Source organism: Nyctereutes procyonoides, unplaced genomic scaffold (assembly GCF_905146905.1).
Source record: "Nyctereutes procyonoides isolate TBG_1078 unplaced genomic scaffold, NYPRO_anot_genome, whole genome shotgun sequence".
Taxonomy (NCBI): Eukaryota; Metazoa; Chordata; class Mammalia; order Carnivora; family Canidae; genus Nyctereutes; species Nyctereutes procyonoides.
Genome location: NW_026575037.1, coordinates 20,663,107 through 20,685,289, shown reverse-complemented (window position 1 = coordinate 20,685,289; position 22,183 = coordinate 20,663,107). Strand labels below are relative to the sequence as shown.

At 38.1% G+C, this 22,183-nt stretch overlaps 1 protein-coding gene and 1 long non-coding RNA gene across 7 annotated transcripts in view; one reads left to right on the top strand and one right to left on the bottom strand.

Annotated features, from left to right (window-relative positions):
- The first annotated feature begins 257 nt into the window (after positions 1–257).
- The window catches only part of LOC129505914 (membrane cofactor protein-like), a 30,714-nt gene continuing 8,788 nt past the window's right edge, over positions 258–22,183 (top strand). For 4 of the 6 annotated variants that reach the window (XR_008663630.1, XR_008663631.1, XM_055319268.1 and 1 more), the window contains exons 1-7: positions 258–469; positions 5,578–5,757; positions 6,088–6,187; positions 9,696–9,781; positions 10,680–10,877; positions 17,473–17,655; positions 20,535–20,582. Coding sequence is in view for 4 of the 6 variants with exons in the window: in XM_055319268.1 (XP_055175243.1) it covers positions 352–469; positions 5,578–5,757; positions 6,088–6,187; positions 9,696–9,781; positions 10,680–10,877; positions 17,473–17,655; positions 20,535–20,582 (913 nt within the window). In the remaining 2 variants the exon portion in view is untranslated. The remainder of the gene's footprint in view (positions 470–5,577; positions 5,758–6,087; positions 6,188–9,695; positions 9,782–10,679; positions 10,878–17,472; positions 17,656–20,534; positions 20,583–22,183) is intronic. The other 2 variants (XM_055319271.1, XM_055319270.1) reach the window with 2 other exon arrangements.
- LOC129505916 (uncharacterized) overlaps positions 6,936–22,183 on the bottom strand; it is a 43,678-nt gene continuing 28,430 nt past the window's right edge. Inside the window, exons 4-5 of the long non-coding RNA XR_008663632.1 lie at positions 10,831–10,951; positions 6,936–7,990 (exon numbers count right to left, since the gene is read on the bottom strand). This is a non-coding gene — a long non-coding RNA (uncharacterized LOC129505916). The remainder of the gene's footprint in view (positions 7,991–10,830; positions 10,952–22,183) is intronic.

Sequence of the window (22,183 nt, the reverse complement as noted above, 5' to 3'; positions counted from 1 at the left end):
CCCAGGGGCCCGGCGACCCGGGGGCGCGACGCCAGCACGCGCGCGCCGGCCGCGGAGGCCTCTGGGTCCCACGGCCCGGCCCCGCCCCCGGCCGCCCGCGGGCCCCGCCCCTTCCGCGAAGGCGAGACGCTTCCGCCCAGGCCCCGCCCACCTCCCGCCCAAGCCCCGCCCCGATCCCACCAGGCTCCGCCCACTTCCGCCCAGGCCCCGCCCCTATCTCTCCCTGGCCACGCCCCTCCGTTGCGCACCTGCCCGGGGATAACTGGGGGTGGGGGATTGTGGCGTGCGGTGCCAGTCCTCGGGGAGGAGTCCTCCCGGCCGGCTCGTAGGCTCCCGCTGGGCACCTGCAAGATGACGGCGTCCCGCGCACCGCGCACCAGCTGTCCCTGCTGCCCGGAGAAGCGCTTTTCTTGGCGCTTGGTCGGGATCCTATTGGTGGCCCCAGTGCTCCTGCTTTCTCTAAACTCTGGTAAGAGCCTGGAGAGGTTATGCCCTCTGGCCCTGAGCTGGAGCAGATCCGGGGAGCTGGCCGGAGGTACCCAGGGCCCTGGAGCTTTGCGTCCTTGACCTCCTGATCCTGATTTCACTATTGATCTGCTTGCACGCACACAAATGCAAGCACAGACAGTTTTGCTCACTGTGAGAACCCACACAGTGGCAGTCAAGACAAGGATGCTAAGACTGATTGACAACGGCAGACAAGACATACTGCTAGCGAGTACATAACCCAAGAGAAGTGCTCTGGAGGAGAGGAGCTTGATTCTCCGGTAGCATTTAACAAGGACTAGTGGCAGAGAAAATCTTTCACTAAAACTGGCCAAACTCTTCTTCTGTGGGATTCTGTACTTACTATTCCCTCAGACTTGCAATATTCTCCGCCGGCCCTTTGTATATAAGGCTCCTTCCTCTCATTCAAGCTCAATTGAGATGTCACCCCCCTCTCTGACCACCCTATCTCAGACACGCACACTCCAGCTCAGATCCCTCCCTGATGGGGAGACACTCTTGCCAAACTGCTTGCTCTCCCCACTAGAATGCAGAGAGCTCCTCTGTCTTGTCACACTTGTCATTCAAAATGCCCAGCTTTTTGCTCAGTATCAACAGTCTTGTATAACCTTTAAGTATCAGAAAATGAAATACAATATTCAGCTGAGGCTTATATAGAGTACCAGCAAAAGGTTCTTTAAAAACCCAGGGTTAGGATGGCCTTTCTGTGGTGCCTAAGCTAAGGCGGGGCAGCTGATGTCAGAAAGGCTCTGTCTCCTACTGTTTATGTAGACTCTGCGGTGCCCACAATACTCTTGTCTTGCTTGTTACTAGTGGGGAGGGGCCGGTGGCAATAAAAAGAAAGCAAAAAGAAAAAAAAATTTTAAAAGGGATCAAGTTAAAAAAAAAAAAGGGATCAAGTTGAGGTTAGCCATGGAGCTAACAATGAAGGAGACCATGAATATTGTTTGGAGGAGAGGAAATACAATGAATAGGGTGAAAATTGGAAGGTCACAGATACTTAGGAATGCAGAAAAGGAAGTTGCAGGTTCAAAGGTAAAATCAGGATAGGTATGGAATTAGAGAAAGCCCAAATGAGGCCTCATTATGTCGGGCAGAGAAATACGGAAATAGAATACACATGTCCGTTTTGAAGCAGCTCCCACGCCCAGAAGCAGGTTTGTAAGCAGACAGTGTTGTGCCTGGAGGCTCGCCATCTCCAAGGCACTCAGTTGCCAGCTGCGTGAGATCGCAGAAGGGAACATTTGTCCAGTTCGGGACCAGTCCTACTCTTCCAGAAGGAGTCTCTGCCTCAGTGGAGAAAACCCACCATCTCCTGTTGTGAGTGGTGTCTTTAAGTCTCTCCTTTCTCTCTAATGAAGAAGCCAAGATCCCTAAGTGCTTACTTACAGGACAGTTTCTTGGTCTCCTTCCTCTGCAGATTATAAAGCAGAGACAACAGTCCTTATCTGGCCAATTGTTAGGTTACCAGGATACTGGGAGATAGGCAACAGAAGAAATTGCGTGGCCAGATCTTTCTCCAGTGCATAAAACTTAAAGATGATTATTTTCAATATTAGATGCATCTCAGTGTATTCTTCAGCATGGTGTTCTGTTTGACTGCGGTGGCCCTTTGAGCGCCAGATGTTTTGCCTAGCCCCTCCAAGGGACATCCTGTGCTCGGTGTTAGGGCTGCATGTGTGAATGGCGTCAGCCAGGGGGACTATTAAACACAAAAACTTGTGATAGTGCCTGAAAGATCCATGCTGAGGACAGTCCAAGAGGAGGGGACTGGGCACTGCCTCCCGGGGAAGTGGAAAATGCTTGCTAGAGGAGCAGTTGACTGGGTTCAGTGTTAAGAAGTCAGGGGTTGAGCAGGAGCCACAGCTGAGCAGGAAGGAAGGGTGTTCAGAGCAGAGGGAGCAGTGTGATGGGTCAGAGGCTTAGACACATGACATGGCTGGGGGCATTCGATGACTGCAGAGCTACCCGGTGTGGCAGCAGGAGGACAAGGGAGGCAAGAGAGAGCCCGAGGACTAGATCCCAGAGCCAAACATTGTGAAGAGCAACAGGATAGTCAGCAATGAACAATCACCATCATTAAAATTCAGACATGACGTTATTATCTGTTCTTTCAGGGCACCTTGAGCCGTTTTGTTGGACTTAATACATAGCGAATCGAAACCAGGGTTACTTTAATTTTTCCAGACTCAGTAGAAGACCATGTCTTGAGGACTACATCGCTAAGTGTTTTGGTGGAAGCACGGGAGGGTTTCAGATGAGTGTGGTGGGAAGCAGTGTTGCCTAGTTGCTGGGGATGTTGTCTTGGACAAATTACTTAAGCTGCTGTGCCTTAGTTTGCTCATCTTACAGAGGGGAAAATAGTATCCTATTCATAGGATGAGTATGAAGTTAGTTAAATTGCCCTTAAAATAATGGTACACAGGTAGTGCTGAAGGTTCGCTATTGCTAAAATTATAATATCACCACTGTTGTTTTAAGAAAGAAGATGTAGAATCTTTGGTTACCGTACTTGGGGAAAAAAATCCCCATTATTTGGAGTTCTCCTTTGATACTGTTAAATACTGTTTGTAATAATAACAGTAATGGAGATTGGGTCCATGATAAAACAAGAAAGCATAAATATTTTGACATGAGAGAAATCAAATACTCTGATAAAGGGAAAGAGCTGTCATTCAACCAATGAAAAAGTTTGAAGAGAGGCATAAAACAACAAAGACAAAAATGATGATTTGGTGATTTCTCTGGAAGACATTGGCTGAGCAGAAAAGAATTTGAGTCTTTGTCTAAGAAGATCTGCTAACTGCACTCATTCAGCTGTGGTGCTGGGCATTACAAGTGCAGTGATATGTCATAGGTGGTCCTCAGAAGGTAACAGTCTCGGAGGGAGTACAAACAATAACGACTTAGGCTTTGAGGCATTCTGTGGAAGAAGTAAATCGAGCATCGTGAGGACACTTCACCTAGTTTTTTTTGTTTGTTTTTGTTTTTTTTAAATATTTTTTATTTATGATAGTCACACACAGAGAGAGAGAGAGAGGCAGAGACACAGGCAGAGGTAGAAGCAGGCTCCATGCACCGGGAGCCCAAGGTGGGATTCGATCCCGGGTCTCCAGGATCCCGCCCTGGGCCAAAGGCAGGCGCCAAACCGCTGCACCACCCAGGGATCCCTCACTTCATCTAGTTTTCTGATAAGAGATGTCAAGAGCCACAAGAAGTGGCATGCCACTGAAACTGAAAGATGAGTGGGGTGGGAGGAATGTGGGATCTCTGGTCAAAGCTGAAGTTAAATGATGCAAGGAGATCTGGAGTGCTGATGTAGTTTAGGCAATTGAATGGACACTGTAAGGAATCGAATAGGGCTTGAGAATATTATTCAAGAGTGAGCAGAGCCCTGATAGGGACAAGCTTTACAAGTCAGCTAGCCATGATAAGGAGCCCTTAGGCATTGTCATGAGGGCATTAGGGAAGTCATCGAAAGGTATCTGACTTGGAAGAGTTTTGGTCACTGTCGTATCAATGTGACTCTGGCAGCAATGTGAAACCTGAAATGAATGAAAGGTGGCGAGATAGGTAAGGGGGCCTGTTCAGAAACGCTGATAGCACTCTAGAGAAGAAATGGCAGTGGTGTGAACTTGAAGCAAAGGTAGAATTAGAGCGGTGGATCAGACATTCGAGCTGTGAAGACCATCTGTTATGTTTGCTGAGCGTGTGTGAAAACAAAACTATCTATCTTGTTTGCTGGGCAAGGGGTCACACTCTGGTTTCATTATGTTATTTGAGAGAGCATGACGTTTTCCAAGTGGAGTATGTGTGGCTAGAACCAAACCCAAGTCCTGGTACACAGCAAAGCCATTCACAGAGACATCAGGTATGCAGCAAGGAAAGTTTGAGAGGCAGTCAATGGAGGAGACAGGAGAGTAAGCCTGAAATTATCCTCTCCAAAGGGGGAGAGAACAAATTTTGTTTTGTTTTGTTTTGTTTTGTTTTTAATAATCATAGGGGTTAGGTTATATACATGTTGATGAAAATGGCAGGGTCTTATCCATGAGGTAGATGGAGCATGTACCTTAGTGACATATACGCATACATCCCATGTTCCCTTTGAAGTGGATGCTCAGCATCAGAAGGAGGCAAAATTTAGCCCCTGACCTCAGGAAATTATCTTAGGACAGGAGCAGAGGCTATGGTCCTGTGCTGAAAGCCTGTATAACCTGCTTTGGGTCTTAGCTCCTTATATCTGGTAAAGAATGCACAACCTTGCTTATTCATGGAATAGAGCCATATCCGCTGACCTTGATTCCAGGCTTCTGCAGAGACAGCTCATCAGTTTGTTAGTAGGTCTGAAAAGATACAATACCTGATTAGGGAGACATAGTTCTCTGTTAAAAAAAATGGGGGGGAGATATAAACTTTCTGGTAGTATTAACCTCATTTACCTTATGGGGTATAATTTCAGGGAGGCAATTGAATATGGACTAATCACGTGTTACTCTAACATTTCTGAAGCCTCCACTGGGTACAGAGTGCAGTAGAAAAAGATGACCTATGATCTCTGACCTCTAGGAACTTGCCTTCTGTGAGGAGACTGAGCCCGAAGTGACAAATTATCATCGTTTTTTTTCAGACTATGGAAGAGTCATTGGAGCAGAGTGCTATGGCCTACAGAAGGCTTCTTAGAGGCAAGGCGAGTTTTGAAATGAATTTAGGAAAAAATGGGGAAGGTTGCATACCTATATATATATTTAAGACTATAAACATTGGGGTTTTTTTTGTCTCTTCAATCTATCATTGCAAGAAAATTCAACTTATTCCCCATCAAATAAAAAGTTATTAGGCTGTTATTTAAAGCAAGGCAAGGGACATCCTCCATGACTCCCACCACCTGGGTAAAAGCATCTAAGAATTAATAAAATCTTGCCAAGGGTCTTTCCATTTATGCTGTATTACCTGCCTACTGCCAGACCACAGCCCTTGGCTGGTGAATGAAATAAATACTTACATATATTTTTAAAAATACATAAAATAAAACATTAACATTTTCTCATTTTCTTATTATCTTATCCTTAGATGCCTGTGGTGAACCACCAAAATATGACTCTATGACGCTGAAGAGTATCCTTAAAAACTATTATGCAGTTGGGGAGAAAATATTTTATGAGTGTAATCCAGGGTACTACATTACGTTTCCTGTCTCGACTTATTGTGAGAAGAATCACTCATGGTTCCCTATCCCAGAAGGTTGTTCAAGTAAGTGAACAAAAAAACTGTGCGTGTGTGTGTGTATGTGTGTGTTTTTGCTTTCGCTGGAGACTTATAAATTTTACAGCAAGATTTTTTCTCATGTGAAAATTGGTTTCAGATAGCAGTACTCTTTCCAGTATTTGAGAAATCCCTAGGGGATCTTTTTCTTGGTGATTGTTTATCTGGTTAAATGTGAATTTTAAGTTTGTACACCAGTTAGTTATAGAGAATAATATTGCATTAATTGCAGAGAGTAGTGCAAAATTTTGATTTTGATTTAAATCTGTTTTGAAATCAGTGTTAAAAAAAACACAAATTTTAAAATTTTTATTTTAGAGAAAGAATGTAATTATCCAAGAATCAAAAATGGTGAATTTGTTTTCCCAAATTTCACCTCGGGATTTAATGATCAAGTTCACTTTCATTGTGATGAGGGGTAAGTTGCTCCTTAGAGGAAATAAGGTAAATGTTACTAATTCCATTTTTTTGTTTTGTTTCTCAAGCTTTCCCAGAAAGTGGATTTTATTTGCTTTCTATGTGACAAGTCACACTTATTGCCATACAACCCTTGGGCTTTTTATAGAGACTGAAAAGATGCCTAAGTAATTCAGAGAAATTTATATTGAAGGAAAGCAAAATTGTCTAATACTTAATATATCTAATAATAAGTGTATTGTAAGCATCAAAATGTAGTAATCACAGCAATTTAATTCTTGACAAAGTGCACCCTATTTAAAATGCCAACTCTCACATTTGAAGGAAGACTCACAGAAATACTGTCTTCTTGAAGTCCTTTATTTCCTTACTTGTATTGTCTGGTTATTCTCTCCATTACTGTGAACTGGGTACTAAAGTCTCCAACTAGCAGAAATGACTATTATGTAGAAATGTGTATCTCTTTATTCAATTCTGTCAGTTTTTGCCTCATATGTTTTGATGGTCTGTCATCAGGTGGCATAAATGTTCACAGCTGTTAAGTCTTCTCACTGTGTGAACCCTTTATTAATATATAATGTATTTTGCCTCTTGTAATATCTTGATTTAAAGTCTATTTGGTCTGATATAAAAGTATAGTCAACCTTACTCTCTTTTGATTACTATTTGCTGAAATATCTTCTTTAGTTCATTTACTTTCAACCTGTTTTTGTCTTTGGATCTTAAGCAAGTATATAGTTGGGTCATGTGTTTTCATCCATTCTACCAATCTCTGTCTTTTTTTTTTAATTTTATGTATTTATTCCTGCGATATATATAGAGAGACACAGGCAGAGACACAGGCAGAGGGAGAAGCAGGCTCCATGCAGGGAGCCCGACATGGGACTCAATTCCAGGTCCCCAGGATCACACCCCGAGCCAAAAGCAGACGCTCAACCACTGAGCCCCCAGGTGTACCTCCTCTTGTGTATATTCTATGACTGTTTTCTATGTGGTTATCTTGGGGATTATATTTAACATCCTGAAATTATAACACTCTAATTTGAATTTATAGCAGTTTAATTTCATAACATACAAAAACTCTGCTCCTTTATAACTCCATCCCCACTCCATTTTGTTGTTTATTACACAACATTACATCTTTATACATCGTGTGTCCCAAAACATAAACTGATAGTTCTTTAAATTAGTCCTTTAAGTTATGTAGAAAACAAGATTTGGAGTTAAAAACTAAAGTTTCAGTAATACTGTTTTATATTTCCTTTTTTTTTTCTTTCAATGTATCAGTCTCTTAAGTTATAAAGAAAACAAAAAATTGCAATCATAAGCCATTGTTACAATAATATAAACTGTTATAATTGCTCATGTATTTGCTCATAAGCCATTGTTACAATAATATAAACTGTTATAATTGCTCATATTTATTTCTCCATATGGCTCAAAATACTTTCTCATATCTTTTCACTTCATCTTGCAGGACTCCCTTGAGCATTTCTTATTGCTTGCAGGGGATATGTAGTGGTCACTAACTCTTTCAGCTTTTGTTTATTTATAAAGTCTTAGTTTTCTCTTCACTTTTGAAAGATAGTTTTGCTAAATAGATGATTATTGGTTGATGGTTTTTTTTCTTCTTGCACTTTTTTGAGTATACTCTCCCAGTGTCTTCTGGCCTCCAAAGCTTCTGATAAGAAATCTGTTGATATTATTATTGAGGATCCCCCCTTGTTTGATGATGACTCTCTTCTCTCTTCCTACTTTTGAGATTCTCTCTTTGTTCAGTGTTTTGGTTTTTAATGTCTGGCTCCTGAGAGGGGAAAAAGTGAAAAATGAAGTGAGGAACAAAGAACACTGGATGTTTAAATGCCCTGGAAGTCACTTCAGACAGTTAGAAAGGGACTTATGAGAGTTAGGGGTAGGTATGATGAGAGTGGCTGCCCACTTCTTTGACTGTTTCTCTGTGATTAGAAGCAGAATTCAATAACAGCACGGATCCTCAATGTCTGGAGGACAGGGTCCCTTTTGCCCCTCCCCCCATGCTCCTAAAACTGCTTCTAAGCTGCTCCAGGAACAAATACACAGCTGCCTGCAGTGGGTGGGAGATGCGTACCTGACACTGTGTTAAGATGATAGTGACTGAAATCAATGCAATTCACCTGTCCAAGTCTTTCCTTAGAAATTACAAGCCATCAACAGACTCTGGAGTTCCACAATAACTCCATCAGGCAGATTCTGTCCTTGCAGTTGTCTGGTTGGGGAAATAGATTCTTAGTACTTCCTACTCTGCCATTTTCCCAGAATCCTCTCCTAAATACCATTGTGTAGAAAAAAGGCAATTGGATCCATATATAAACAGCTTCACCAACTATTTTTTTTACCTTGATCAAGTAAAAATATTGGAACATCTAGTTGGTAGTTATATAGAGAGAGCCCGTTAAGCAGTTTGAGGGGTACCAAACACTTAAGACATATTCTCTTCTCAAAGAAGTTGTAGCCTTATTAAGAAACACAGTATATACAGAGAGGTGTCAAAGGAAAATAATAAATGAGAAGTAGCGAATAAATGGAATTATTCATGATTACTACAGTAGGAGTCTAGCAGGAGAAAGGAGTACCATGAACTTAAAACCCAAGAGAAAATTTCATTGAGTAAGATTCCTGAGCTAGACCCAGAAAAATATTCTTACCTAAAAAATATTAACAAGAGCTAAAATTTAGCTAGCACTCACTATGTGTCAGGTGCTAGTCTAATTTAATCATTTAAACAGTCCCATGAAGTATGCAATGTTATCCCCTTTTCATAAATGAGGACGCTGAGTAATAGGACCATTTAGGGACTTGCCTGAGCTCAAATCCAAAGTGATTCATGGAGCTGGGGCTCAGATCCAGACAGGCAAGCTCTAGGGCCTAATCTCTCTACTTGGTCGTTGATTTTACTGAGAAGAATGGTGTGAACATAAGCATAGAAATGAATGTGTAGTGTGATCGCTAGAGATAGCAAAGAGACCAGACTGACAGGTATATGGCAGATTTATTTAGACATCTTTGCTTTTGGTCAATGAGTACTCAAAATGTAGAAACTCTAATTAATTGTAAATATGGTTAGCACTTTCACTATATACTGTTATTTAAGAAGCTTCTCTAAAAAAAAATAAAATAAAAAAATAATAAAAATAAAAAAAATAAAAAAATAAAAATTAAAAAAAAGAAGCTTCTCCCTCAAACTATTGTTGTGTAGTAAAGCAACAGTATTAAAATTTTCATTTTTGGGATCCCTGGGTGGCGCAGCGGTTTGGCGCCTGCCTTTGGCCCAGGGCGCGATCCTGGAGACCCGGGATCGAATCCCATGTCGGGTTCCCGGTGTATGGAGCCTGCTTCTCCCTCTGCCTGTGTCTCTGCCTCTCTCTCTCTCTGTGACTATCATAAATAAATAAAAAATTAAAAAAAAAATTTTCATTTTTATGTGCATCTTGTTAACTAACAGAGAAAATAGAAAGTTTTTCTTTTCTCAGTTATCACTTAGAAGGAAATGCAATTTTGACTTGTAACCTTCAAGGAGATGAGGTGTATTGGAGTGATGAATTCCCACAATGTGAAAGTAAGTAAATTTTCATTTTAGAATTTAGATCTGCAAGCCTCAATCTTTTAGGCCTCAGATCCCCTTTAAGCTTTTAAGTTGACAAAGATCCCAAAGACCTTTTCTTTATGTGGGCTGTGTTTATTGATATTCATCATATTGGAATAAAAAAATGAGAAGTTTTAAAAATAATCATTCATTCATGTTTAGGAATAGTAAGCTCAATACCTGTTAACATATGCAACACATTTTTATGAAAAATAAATCTTCCATAGCAAATACTGAAAGTAGTCCCATTGTTTTACATTTTTGCAAATCTCTTGAATATCTGGCTTAAAGAAGGATATCTGAATTCAGTCTCTTGTGAAATCACATAATTTGTAGCCTTGGAAAATTTCATGGTTATGTTCATAAGGATGAAAGTGAAGAAAGACAATATCTTGGTATTATTGTGAATCACTCATTTAGCAAATGGGTGTATATATATATATACACTGATGTAAAAACTGATGTATTTAAATATTTCAAGAATTTCTCAGCTAGCAGTAAATTTTATTTTTAATTACAAGCATATTAATTTAGCATATTTATTAATTATTTAATAAATTTAGCATATTTAATTTTCTCATTAAATTTTCAGTACCTTTTATAATGACTAGAACAAAACTTAGCATGGCCTTATAAAGTAATAATAAGTATTTTATATAGGTATTCAAGAAAATGAACTTTGTTTTGAAAATTCATTTGTGTATGGTTTGAATTTGGGATAATACATTTTCTCATAGAAACTGAAATAGATATTAGATTCACAGCTAGCCTATAGAAATTATGTTAATGAATTACTGAAGGTAGCTCATAGGACTTTATAAGGCTCTCTTACCACCTTTCCTTTATTTCTTCTTTTTATTTCCTTTATAAGAGATTTACTGTCAACCACCTGCAAAAATAAAAAATGGAAAACACACCAATAGCCACAGAACTATTTTTGAATATAATGAATTAATTACTTTTAGTTGTAATCATCTAAAAGGATCAGATCAATATTCCCTTGTTGGAGAAAGAGAACTTACTTGTATTGAGAAAAACAAGTGGAGTAGTCGCCCTCCTCAGTGTAAAGGTAATGATATTTCCATTTATTTCCTTCTTCATTTGTAAATTGTAAATTTGGAAACATTTTGTAAATAGTTTTATCTGTAAGTAAACAAAATAGTCATCTGTGCCTCCTCCTGGTAAATTGACTTCCAATGTAGGTTAATACAGGTCGAGTGAAATCAGTTCCAATTATAGAGTTTCCTGCTCCTCATCCCAAATGTTCTCAGCATTCTAGTTCACATGGTGGACTGTGTATATGCATGAGTTAGGAATTTTTTTGCTTGAAAGAACCCAAAAATTCAACACATACTGGGTTAAAAATAAGAAAATTTTTTTCTTATAAGATATGAAAGTTCTGGCTACAGAGTAAATTGTAAAAGAGTAACCATCTCACTGCCAAGAGATAAGCTCTGGACAAAACATATTTTAAAAACAATGTTTAAGGGATCCCTGGGTGGCGCAGCGGTTTAGCGCCTGCCTTTGGCCCAGGATGCGATCCCGGAGACCTGGGATCGAGTCCCACGTTGGGCTCCCGGTGCATGGAGCCTGCTTCTCCCTCTGCCTGTGTCTCTGCCTCTCTCTCTCTCTCACCGTGTGCCTATTATAAGTAAATAAAAATTTAAATAAATAAATAAATAAATAAATAAATAAATAAATAAATAAAAACCATGTTTAAGACACTGGAGAGTGATCGAAAGCAAGGAGGCACTAGAGGGATTTTACTCTTGGAAGAAAGGAACCACTGAATAACAGCAAAATATTTATTCTTTTCAAGTGCACATGGAACATTCTCTAAAACGAGCAAGATAATTTTTAAGAAATTTCAAAAAACTGAAATTTTTCAGAATACATTTGTTTATTGCAATGGAATGAAGGTAGAAATCAAGACAGATAACCCAGAAAATCTTCAAATATTTGATAATTATGCAAGACACTTTTTTTATTTTTTATTTTTATTTTTTTTTGCAAGACACTTCTAAGCAACCTATGAATCAAAGAAGAATTCATAAGAGAATTTAGAAAGTGTTTTGAATTGAATAAATATGAAAACATGGCATATCAAAATTTGTTACAACAAAAACATTGCTTTGAGGAAAATTCATAACATGAAATAGTTATGATAGAAAAAAAGAAGTCTTAATAATCTGTGCTTCTAAAAAGAAGAGCAGATTAAACTCAAAGAGACAGAGGGACACCTGGGTGGCTCAATGGTTGAGTATCTACCTTTGGCTCAGGTTATGATCCCAGGGTCCTGGGAGATCGATTCCTGCATCAGGCTCCCTGCAGGGAGCCTGCTTTCCCTCTACCTATGTCTCTGCCTCTCTCTCTCTCTCTCTCTCTCTCTCTCTCTCTCTCTCTGTGTGACTTTCATGAATAAATAAAATCTTTAAAAAGCAAACAAACAAGGAGACAGAAGGAGATAATATCAATAGAAATAAGTCAATGAAATTGAAAAGAGAAAATTAATGAAACCAACACCTGGTTCTTGGAGATAATAAGATATATAACGTAGCCAGACTGAAAGAAAAAGAGAGGATACTTTATCAGCATCAAGAATGAAGAAGAGGACAACACTAAATATCCTACAGATGTTTAAGGGATAATAGGGGAATATTATGAAAACAACTGTGCCTATAAATTTGACAACTTATATATGAAATAGGCAAATTCCTTGAAAGATACAAAATACCAACCAAAGCTCACTCAGATATACATAACCTGAATAGTCATCATCTTTTTTTTTTTTTTAAGTAAACTCTGTGCCCAATGTGGGGCTTGAATTCACAACCCCATGATCAACAGTCACATACTTTACCCACTAAGCCAGCCAGGTACCCCTGAATAGTCTTATATCTATTAAAGAAATAGAATGTTTAGTTAAATACCTTCCCACAATGAGAACTGCAGGCCCAGATGGCCTCCATAGAAAGTTCTAACAAACATTTCAGAAATAAAAAATAGTATGTCTATGCAAATTCTTCAAGACATATAAGAAAAGAGAATACTTCTCAACTCCTTTCATGAGAACAGCATTATCCTTATGACAAAACCAGAAAAAACTTTGCAAGAAAATTACAAACAATATCTTTAATGAACACAGAATCAAAACTTCTCAACATAATATTGACAAAGCAAATCCTGCCTTATATAACAATAATAATACATCATAGCAGAGTAATATTTATTCCATAAATGCAAGAATTCAAATGTAAAAATTAATCAGTGTAATTTACTAGATCAAGACTCTGGATAAGAAAAAAATGTGACTTTCTTAATAGATGTTTAAAAAAAGCACTTGACAGAATTGATCTTTTTTGGGATAAAATTTCTCAACAAGCTAGGAATGGAAAGGAAGCAACTATCTCATCATAAAAGGCATCAACAAAATCTCAGAGCTAACGTTATACTTAATTCCCTAAGTGTAAATAAGACTAATTTCCCCCAAGGTAGGAAAAAGAGGAGGAAGTCCATTCTCACCACTCTATCCAGCATTGTACGGGATGTCCTAGCTACTACGAGGCAAGAGAGAGAATTAGGCCTACATGTTGGAAAGTAAGAAAGTAAGGCTCTGTTCCCTTATGACTTGATTATGTAGAAGATTCCAAGGACCTAAGTTTTAACAAGTTTGCAAAATATAAGATCAACGTACAGAAGACAGTTATATGTCTGTATAATAGCAATAAATCATTAGAAATAGAAATTTTAAGAAGTATTTACAGTAGCTCCAAAACATAAAATACTTGAGTATAAATCTAACAATATATATGTAATATTTTAATGCTAAAATATACTAAACACTAATAAAGGAAATTAAACCTTAATAAATGAAGAGATATACATTAGTTATGGTTTAGAAGATTCAATATAATAGTTCTCTGTAATTTATCTAAATTCAGCAAAATCCCAATAAAAATCCCAGCAGAACTTTTTGTATAAAATAAACTGACTACAATTTATATGGAAAGACAAAATTACTAGAATAGTGAAAACAATTTTGACAAAAATTAGTGGATTCACTCTGATATTAAAACTATATAAAGCATACGTAAGGCATATAATCAAGACAATGTGGTATAGGTGAAAGCATAGCTATATAGAACAATGGCATAGAATACTGAATCCAGAACTAGATGCTTGTCAATATATCCTGTTGATTTTCTTCAGGTGTACAGGTGTACAAACAATTCAGTGGAAAAACGATGTTTTCAACAAATGGTATAGCACAATTAGAGATCCATGTGCCAAAAAAAAAAAAAAAAAAAAGGAACCTTGAAACCTTGACTAATGTTAGCACCATAATCCAACAGTTACTCAAAATGGATCATAGAGATCCAGTAAGTCCACTACTGGTTATTTGCCCAAAGAAAATGAAAAAGAAAAAAAATTTTAAAAAGATATATGCACTCCTGTTTATTACAGTATTATTTACAATAATCAAGATACGGAAGCAACCTGAGTGTCTATCAATAGGTGAATCACTAAAGATGTGATGCACACACACATACACACACACACAGAGGAATTTTACATAGCCATAACAAAGGATGACACTTTGCCATTTGTGAAAACATGAATAGGCCTGGAGGATACTGTGCTAAGTGAAATAAGTCAGACTGAAACAAATAAATATCATATGATTTCACTCATATGTGGAATCTAAGAAACAAAACAAATGAAGAAACAAACAAAACTAATTCAGACCCGTAAATACAGAAAATATGGTTGCCAAAGGAAAGAGAGGTAGAAGATGAACAAAATGGGTGAAAGGGAGTGAGAGATACAAACTTCCCATTATAGAATAAATAAGTCATGGAAATAAAAGGTGCAGCATAGAGAATGTACTCAATGATATTGTGTGGTAACAAGTGGTGACCACACTTGTGGTGAGCATAGCATAACATATAGAGTTGGTGAACACCTGAAACTAAGATAATGTGTGTCAACTATATTCAAATTTTTAAAATTAAAAATAAATAAAATTTAGAGGGAAAATGGATCATAGATTACATGTAAAACCTAAAACTGTACGATTTTGGCAAGAAAACATATAAAATATTTGTGACCTAACCAAAGATTTATTAAATACCACCCATAAAGCATGATCTTTGAAAGAAAAAAATTTAAAAAAAAGAAAAAAAAATTGCATGTTCTAAACTCAAAACTTCTGGTCTACAAAAGAACTGTTAAAAGAATGGGTAAAAAGTGAGCAGTAGACTGGGAGAAAATATTTGCAAAGCACCTATCTGATAATGGACTTTTATCTATGATACATAAAAAATTCTCAAGCTCAATAATTAGAAAACAAACTAGTTTTTAAAAAACGAACAAAGTATTTGAGTAGACCTAGTTCAATAAACATGATATATGGACGGCAAAAAAGTACGTGACGAGTTTCTCAATATAATTAGTAATTTAAGAAATGTATTTTAAAACCAAAAAAAGATACCACTAAACATCTATTAGGATGACTGAAATCAAAAACAAATAACTTACCATATGATTCATCAATCAAAATAAAATAAAATCATACTCACATAGGAACCTGTGTGAGAATATTCAGCTGCTTTAGTTATAATCACCCCAAACTGGGAACAACCCACTTGTCCTTCAACTGGTGAGTGAATAAACAACCACGGTACATCTACACAATGGAATACTCCTCAGCGATAGAAAGGAGTGTGCTCTAATCCATGCAGCAACGAGAATGAATCTCTAATGCATTATGCTAAGTGAAACAAGCCATACTCAGGGGCAGTGGTCCCATTATGACATTCTGGAAAAGCAACTGTATAGAGATAGAAAACAGATCAGTGTTTGGCTGGTTGGTGAGGGGGTTGTGGAGGTGGGGAGGGTTGATTACAAAGGGGCATGAGGAAATGTTGGGGGGTAATGGAACTCTTCTGTGTCTTTACTGTGGTGATTGCATGATTATTTGCATTTGTCAGGCCTAATACAGCTGTACACTTAAAAGGGTGAGTTTTACTGTATGTAAACTGTGTCTAGCAAACATAAGGAAAACCATTAGTGCAGTTAACAGCAGTGTAGCGCGACAGGGAAAAGATCGGTGAACCTGAAGTCAGGAGAATATGATTGGAAACGAATGATTAGAAAGAGAGAGACTTACAGATCCGTGGAAGAAGAGCAGGAAGTCAACATACGTGCTGTTGGTACTTCAGAAAGAGAGGAGAAAGAGCAGTATGGAGGTGATTTGAATAAATATTGGCCCCAAATTACCCACATTTGTCCCAAAACAATAACCTCACAGAAACAAGGAAGTCTGACCCCAGCAGGATAAACACATTGTTCTAATTTACCAAGAAACCCCCACTGAACTAAACACATCATGGTAGAACTAAAAGGGTCAAGGCAAAGCAGCCAGGAAGAGGGGAGAATAAACACATGTCACAGTGTCCTCCCCCAAGTAAGAGTGACAGCTGACTCATGCTGAGGAACAGTGGAGACCGGAAGACAGTATCTGCTAGCGTGCTGGAAAAACCCCAAAACGTGTAATCTAGAATTCTCCGTCAAGGAGAAGTCTTTCAAGACTGAGGTGATGAAATGAAACCTTCTGAGATAAACCCACGCCAAGGAAATTTGTCATGAGCCGACCTGCACCATGGGAATTGCTACAGGAAGTTCCTCAGGCAGAAGGGGAATGAGAGCTGATGGAAAGTCAGAACCCTGGGGAACAGAGGAAGAGCAGTCCTCTCGTTGAAAGAGCAGTCCTCTCTCCTCTTTCTGGCCCTTGTCTGTTGGTCAGATTGAACGTCCTAGGATGTTCTGGTGTAGTCCCTGCCCCAACCCTGTGGTGTTGGTTTTTGGTTCCAAATTCTGCCAAGCCCCTTAGTAGATCCTGAGAGCGATCTATCAGGTCATGACCAGTAGTTTACTTGGTAAGAAGCAGAGTAGAATGGGAAATTGAGCAGAGTCCACTGGCATGAGGCTAACTTTTGTATTTCAGGCCTGCGTGCTCACATACTGGTTTACAGGGTAAAATGTGCCATTTGATCTCTAGGCTGCAGGCCAAGATGTTTGGAAAACGCTGCCCTAAGTCCACTGGCCTTTCCATTTCTTGCACATCTCTGTTTGTGTATGTTGTTGCTCCCTGAGAACGACCTTTCTGCGTATGTGTGCATGGCTACCTGCTTTTCGACTTTTAAGTTTGAGCTCAAGTATTACTTTCTCAGAAGAGTATGTGTTCCCTGCTTTCCTGGGAAAGCAGGGTACTGCAATCAGTGTCAGCATGACCTTTAAAAAAATCCCTAGAGCAAAGGACGATCAAAAGTTGCTCTTGAACTTACCCCAAATGTGTATGTGGCGGTCAGACCTTTCTCAAAACTTGTCACTAATGGGAAAAAATGTAGGAAAGCCAATAAACTATAATGTTAGTCTTCTCTAGGAGGAAAATAGTTACTAGATTTTTCTAAATCCATTTCCCTGGAGTTAAAATATACATATATATACCAGGTTCTTACGTAGTTTTTTTTTCCTTTTAATTAACATCTTACCTTTCATTCCTTGTATTTTTCTTCACACTGGGAATTATTATTTTGCACAATTTTTTCTGATCCTGTGCTAAAGTAGCTTTCCATTAATTCTAGAGTTTCTCTATTTTTCAGTGGTCAAATGTGACTATCCAGTAATTGAACATGGAAGACTGATAGCAGGAATCAAAGAAAAATATTACTACCAAGCAATGGTTCTACTTGAATGCCTCCCAGGCTTCTATCTTAATGGCAGCAACAGAGTGTTCTGTGGTGAGAATAGTACTTGGGATCCTAAAATACCAAAATGTATTAAAGGTACAAATGTCTTTTTCCATCTTTTTGTTTTAGTTTTTATTTCTTTGACATTATATATCAGTGATACTGAATCACTGAGAAAAGGAAATTTTAGTATTTAACTCTGTCTTGTATTTATTTCCATGACAGAGACATGACATAATTTCTATGTTGTGATTCTGTATATTTTCATAGGGTCTTAACATGTCAGTTATATAAATTTCTCCTGTATAGTAGTTTTTTAAGACTTTATTTATTTATTTGACGGAAGGAGAGAGAGAGGGAGAGCACAAGCAGGGGGAGCGGCAGGCAAAGAGAGAGGGACAAGCAGGCTCCCTGATGAGTAAGGAGCCGGATGTGGAGCTCTATTCCAGGACCCTGGGATCACGACCTGAGCTGAAAGCAGATGCTTAACCGAGTGAGCCACCCAGGCGCCCCTTGTGTAGTATTTTTATGTATAAGAATGCATAGCAGTCGCTTTTAGAGTGAATTGAAACATGAAAATGTTTACATTTATAGGTCAACAATAAAAGGTATAATTCATATAAATGAAATGAAAGCAGTAATTCCCAAGTAGTTGGTTCTACATCATTGTGTTTTTCAGTACCAACTTCTCCCAATGTAAAGCCTCTAATTTTTTTTAAGATTGTATTTATTTATTCATGACAGACAGAGAGAGAGGGGGGGGTGCAGAGACACAGGCAGAGGGAGAAGCAGGCTCCATGCAGGGAGCCTGATGCGGGACTCAATCCTGGGACTCCAGGATCCTACCCTGGGCCAAAGGCAGGCGCCAACACTGAGCCACCCAGGGATCCCCATAAAGTCTCTAATTTTGAGTCATTCAGATTAGTACTCTCCTGCTTATGTTTTACAAAAATCCTTTACATTCATGTGATTTACACTCATTCATCACTTTTAGTAATGAAAGGATGAAGGATATGTGTATAGTCATTTTAGTTGTTATATCTAATTATTCTAAAATTATTTGGTGTAGTCTGCAGATATAAACAGGTGTGTAAAGCTGGGCAAGTTACATAAAGTGCAAATGGGATGCATTTAGCACTTAGCACAGTACCTGGCATATAGGAAGCTCCTAAAGGTAGCTTATATGACTTACAGGATCACTCGAATTAATATTAGTGAAGAAGGCCTATAGCTTCTGTTTTTTAACATGCATGTTTTCTGTGTCATTGCATTTGCTGTTTTATTCCTTTTAAAAGTGATGTAATCTGTTAGCTCCTTTAGGGTATCTTCCTGGTCCAGGACTATGTCTCAATTACTGGACTGCAATCAGCTTAGTTTTTGTTTTTTTATGTAGCACAGTATATTTTTTTTAAGATTTTATTTTATTTGAGAGAGAGAGAGAGCACACAAGCATAGAGAGGGGCAGAAAGAGAGGGAAAAGGAGATTCCTCCCTAAGCAGGGAGCCTGATGTGGGGCTCATTCCCAGGACCCGGGATCATGACCTAAGCCAAAGGCAGACAGACGCTTAACCCACTGAGCCACCCCGGTGTCCTATGTAGCACAATTTAAACTGGGAAATTTCTGTTGTCTCCAGAATAAGACCTGTATGTCTTCCTCCAGCCCCATCCCTTCCTGCTTCACACAATTATTCTTTTTTTCTTCACTGCACCTAAATTTGGCAACTGCACCTAAATTTTATTTGGCAACTGCACCTAAATTTCATAGCAACCAAAAGCCTAGAAAAATCTTTATTAATTGAAATGAAATGGAGATTTCTTTCAGAGACTGCTTGTCAGCTACTCTACTTAAGACTTGAAAGATGATTTTACTATGATGGAAGGAAATATATTCCTGATTTCAGTGCTGCTGTCTCTGACCTCTCTTTGCAGCAGAAAGAAGGAGATGTTAGGAATAGTGGGAAGAGCATTAGCCTGGGCTGACCTCACTCACGGTTTTGATTGGCTCTGCTTATTCAGATAACCTCATTTCTGTGGACTCTAATTTCCTATGTCATGAAGGTGTTGACCTCAAACACATCATGATTATTGGCTTTTAATTTGTATATTTCCTATGGCCATACTATTTCAAAGGATTTGGAAGAATTATGCATGTTAACATGGTAATGAGAACACTTCTTTTTATAATTCCTATAAACCTAGCCTCCTTGTGTACTTTAGTTGAGTGCTGTGAGGCTTAGGGGAAATAAATGGTTCTTTTGGTGGGCTGATAAAATAAGATTGTATGTGAAATTTATATTCCTTGACCCATCCATGTTTACTCACATGGTCCTGGTGGGTATACACACTGTGGTATACTATGTTTGTTGATATGCTCTTTTGAAGGAGTTGAACCATAAACATTTCATAAGAGATTTATAAAAAACTGATAGAGTTTAGTTTTTGGAAGAATCATGAGAAAAAGCTTTTGGAGAGGAGAAGCTACAGGGATCTTTTTCAAAAATAAAATCAAAACTCTCCATGGGATTGTCATTTTTTATCATCAATTGAGAAAGTCTTTATCAAAAGATCAGCAACATAGAATGGTGTTAAGGCATATCTAAATGTGCAAATATATTTTAAAAAGCCCAAGAAATACTAGGCAGAGAAGAAAAAAGATATGTCTTATGTAGTATGATACCACTTGGATGGTTTTTTTTTTTTAAGATATGTGTGTTTACTCTGAACACATTATTTTTATGGTTTATTATCAGTTAACTTCCAGGATTTCCATATAATATACAAAGCTGTAGTGAATGTTCTTGTGTACTTATGCAGATATATATTAGGTTAAATACCTAGAAGTAGAATTGCAAAGCTTCGAAAGCATGTGTGTTTTTCATTTTGAGAAATTATGAATCATTTTTAAAAATAAAAAATCAAAATTAAATCCATAATTTTATATTGATAAGGCTGGTGAATCAAATTTCTTTTCCCAGGTTTCAAGCCTACTCATCCAACCAAACCTCCAGTTTCAAGATATCCAGGTTCAGTAATTCTTTCTCCTGCTTATATTGCTAACAACTTTATAAGATGATGAGTGCAAAGTTATATCTTGTTATAATTTGCATTTTTAAAATAAATCGTATTTATTTATTCATGAGAGAGAGAGAGAGAGAGAGGCAGAGACACAGGCGGAGGGAGAAGCAGGCTCCATGCAGGGAGCCCGACGTGGGATTCGATCCCAGGTCTCCAGGATCATGCCCTGAGCCAAAGGCAGATGCTTAACTGCTGAGCCACCCAGGCATCCCTGCATTTTTTAAGTTACCAATGAAGCTGAACATTTTTGGTCTACATTGATTTATCCATGCCTTTTGCTCATTTTTTGAAATTAGGTTTCTAAAATATTTTTCTTGTTGATTTGTGAAAGCTCGTTATTATAAGTTAAAACCCTTCTAATATGAAGTGAACATTTTTTTTCAGGGGCTTTTTGGCCTTATTTTCACTAGTCAATTTTATTTTAAGATTTTTTTTATTGTATTCAATTGGTTATAGATTGCTTTTTTTGAAAATATTTTATCTATTTATTTGAGGAGGAAGGAAGGAGAAAGAGCATGAGGAGGGAAGGGGAGAGGGAGAAGCAGAACCCTGCTGAGCAGGGAGCCTGATATGGGCGGAGTTCCACCCCTGGACCCCAGATCATGACCTCATGATTGCTTTTTATAACTTTTTGTTGCATGAGTGGCATACAAATATATTTTTGTAAATTTTCAAACATTGTGAAAGTGTACAGAGCAAAGAATTACCCTTCTTTTTTTCTCTAGTTGATTAACTAAATTAATCATAGTTATTAGTTTAGGGTGTCTATTTCTGTACATCAACATCCTTCGATATGTAGTTATACATATAGTTGGACATCTTTTCTTTTATCTTAAATAAAATTGACATCATATTGTATATATTTTTCTGAAACTTGCACTTTTTCCATTTAATGTCTTATATGGGGGTTGTATTTAGATTTACTAGGTCAATGATGACCTTGAAATGTATACCATATTGATTTGGTTAGCTATTCTGTTAGTGTTCTTTTACACGTGTAGTTATTTTATATCAATAGATAGATGGATTAGCAGATGTAATGATCTTTTCCCTAATGGCTACACATGTTGTGTCTTCCTTATAAAAGTTTTAGGCTTTCCCCATGCTACAACTTTATAAACATTTTAACCCTGAGTTCTGATTGCAGTCTTTGCATTTAAATCATTGGTGCATCTGAAATTCATTATGGTGCATGGAATGAGACAGCGTTCCTGTCTCCTCCACCCACCCCCACCCGGTGGCCAAGGAGGGACATCTGTTGAGTAAATTGTCCTCTCTCCAACAATTTTCAAGAGCCACTTTTGTTGTCATTAAATTCATAGGTCTTCTGGTCATCTTTCTGTTTCCTTGGACTCTGACAATTCTCAGGGCAGCACTGAATTGTTCTTTTTTTCTCCCCACTCTAACAGAACTATGATCTGTTTTAATATGTGGCAGGAACACCTTTTCAGAAATATTTGGACCATTCTGTATGTTAATAAAAGATAAGCTTTTATTATATTTTATTACTATTTTAACCATGGTAAGTGTACATTTCAGTGGACGCTAC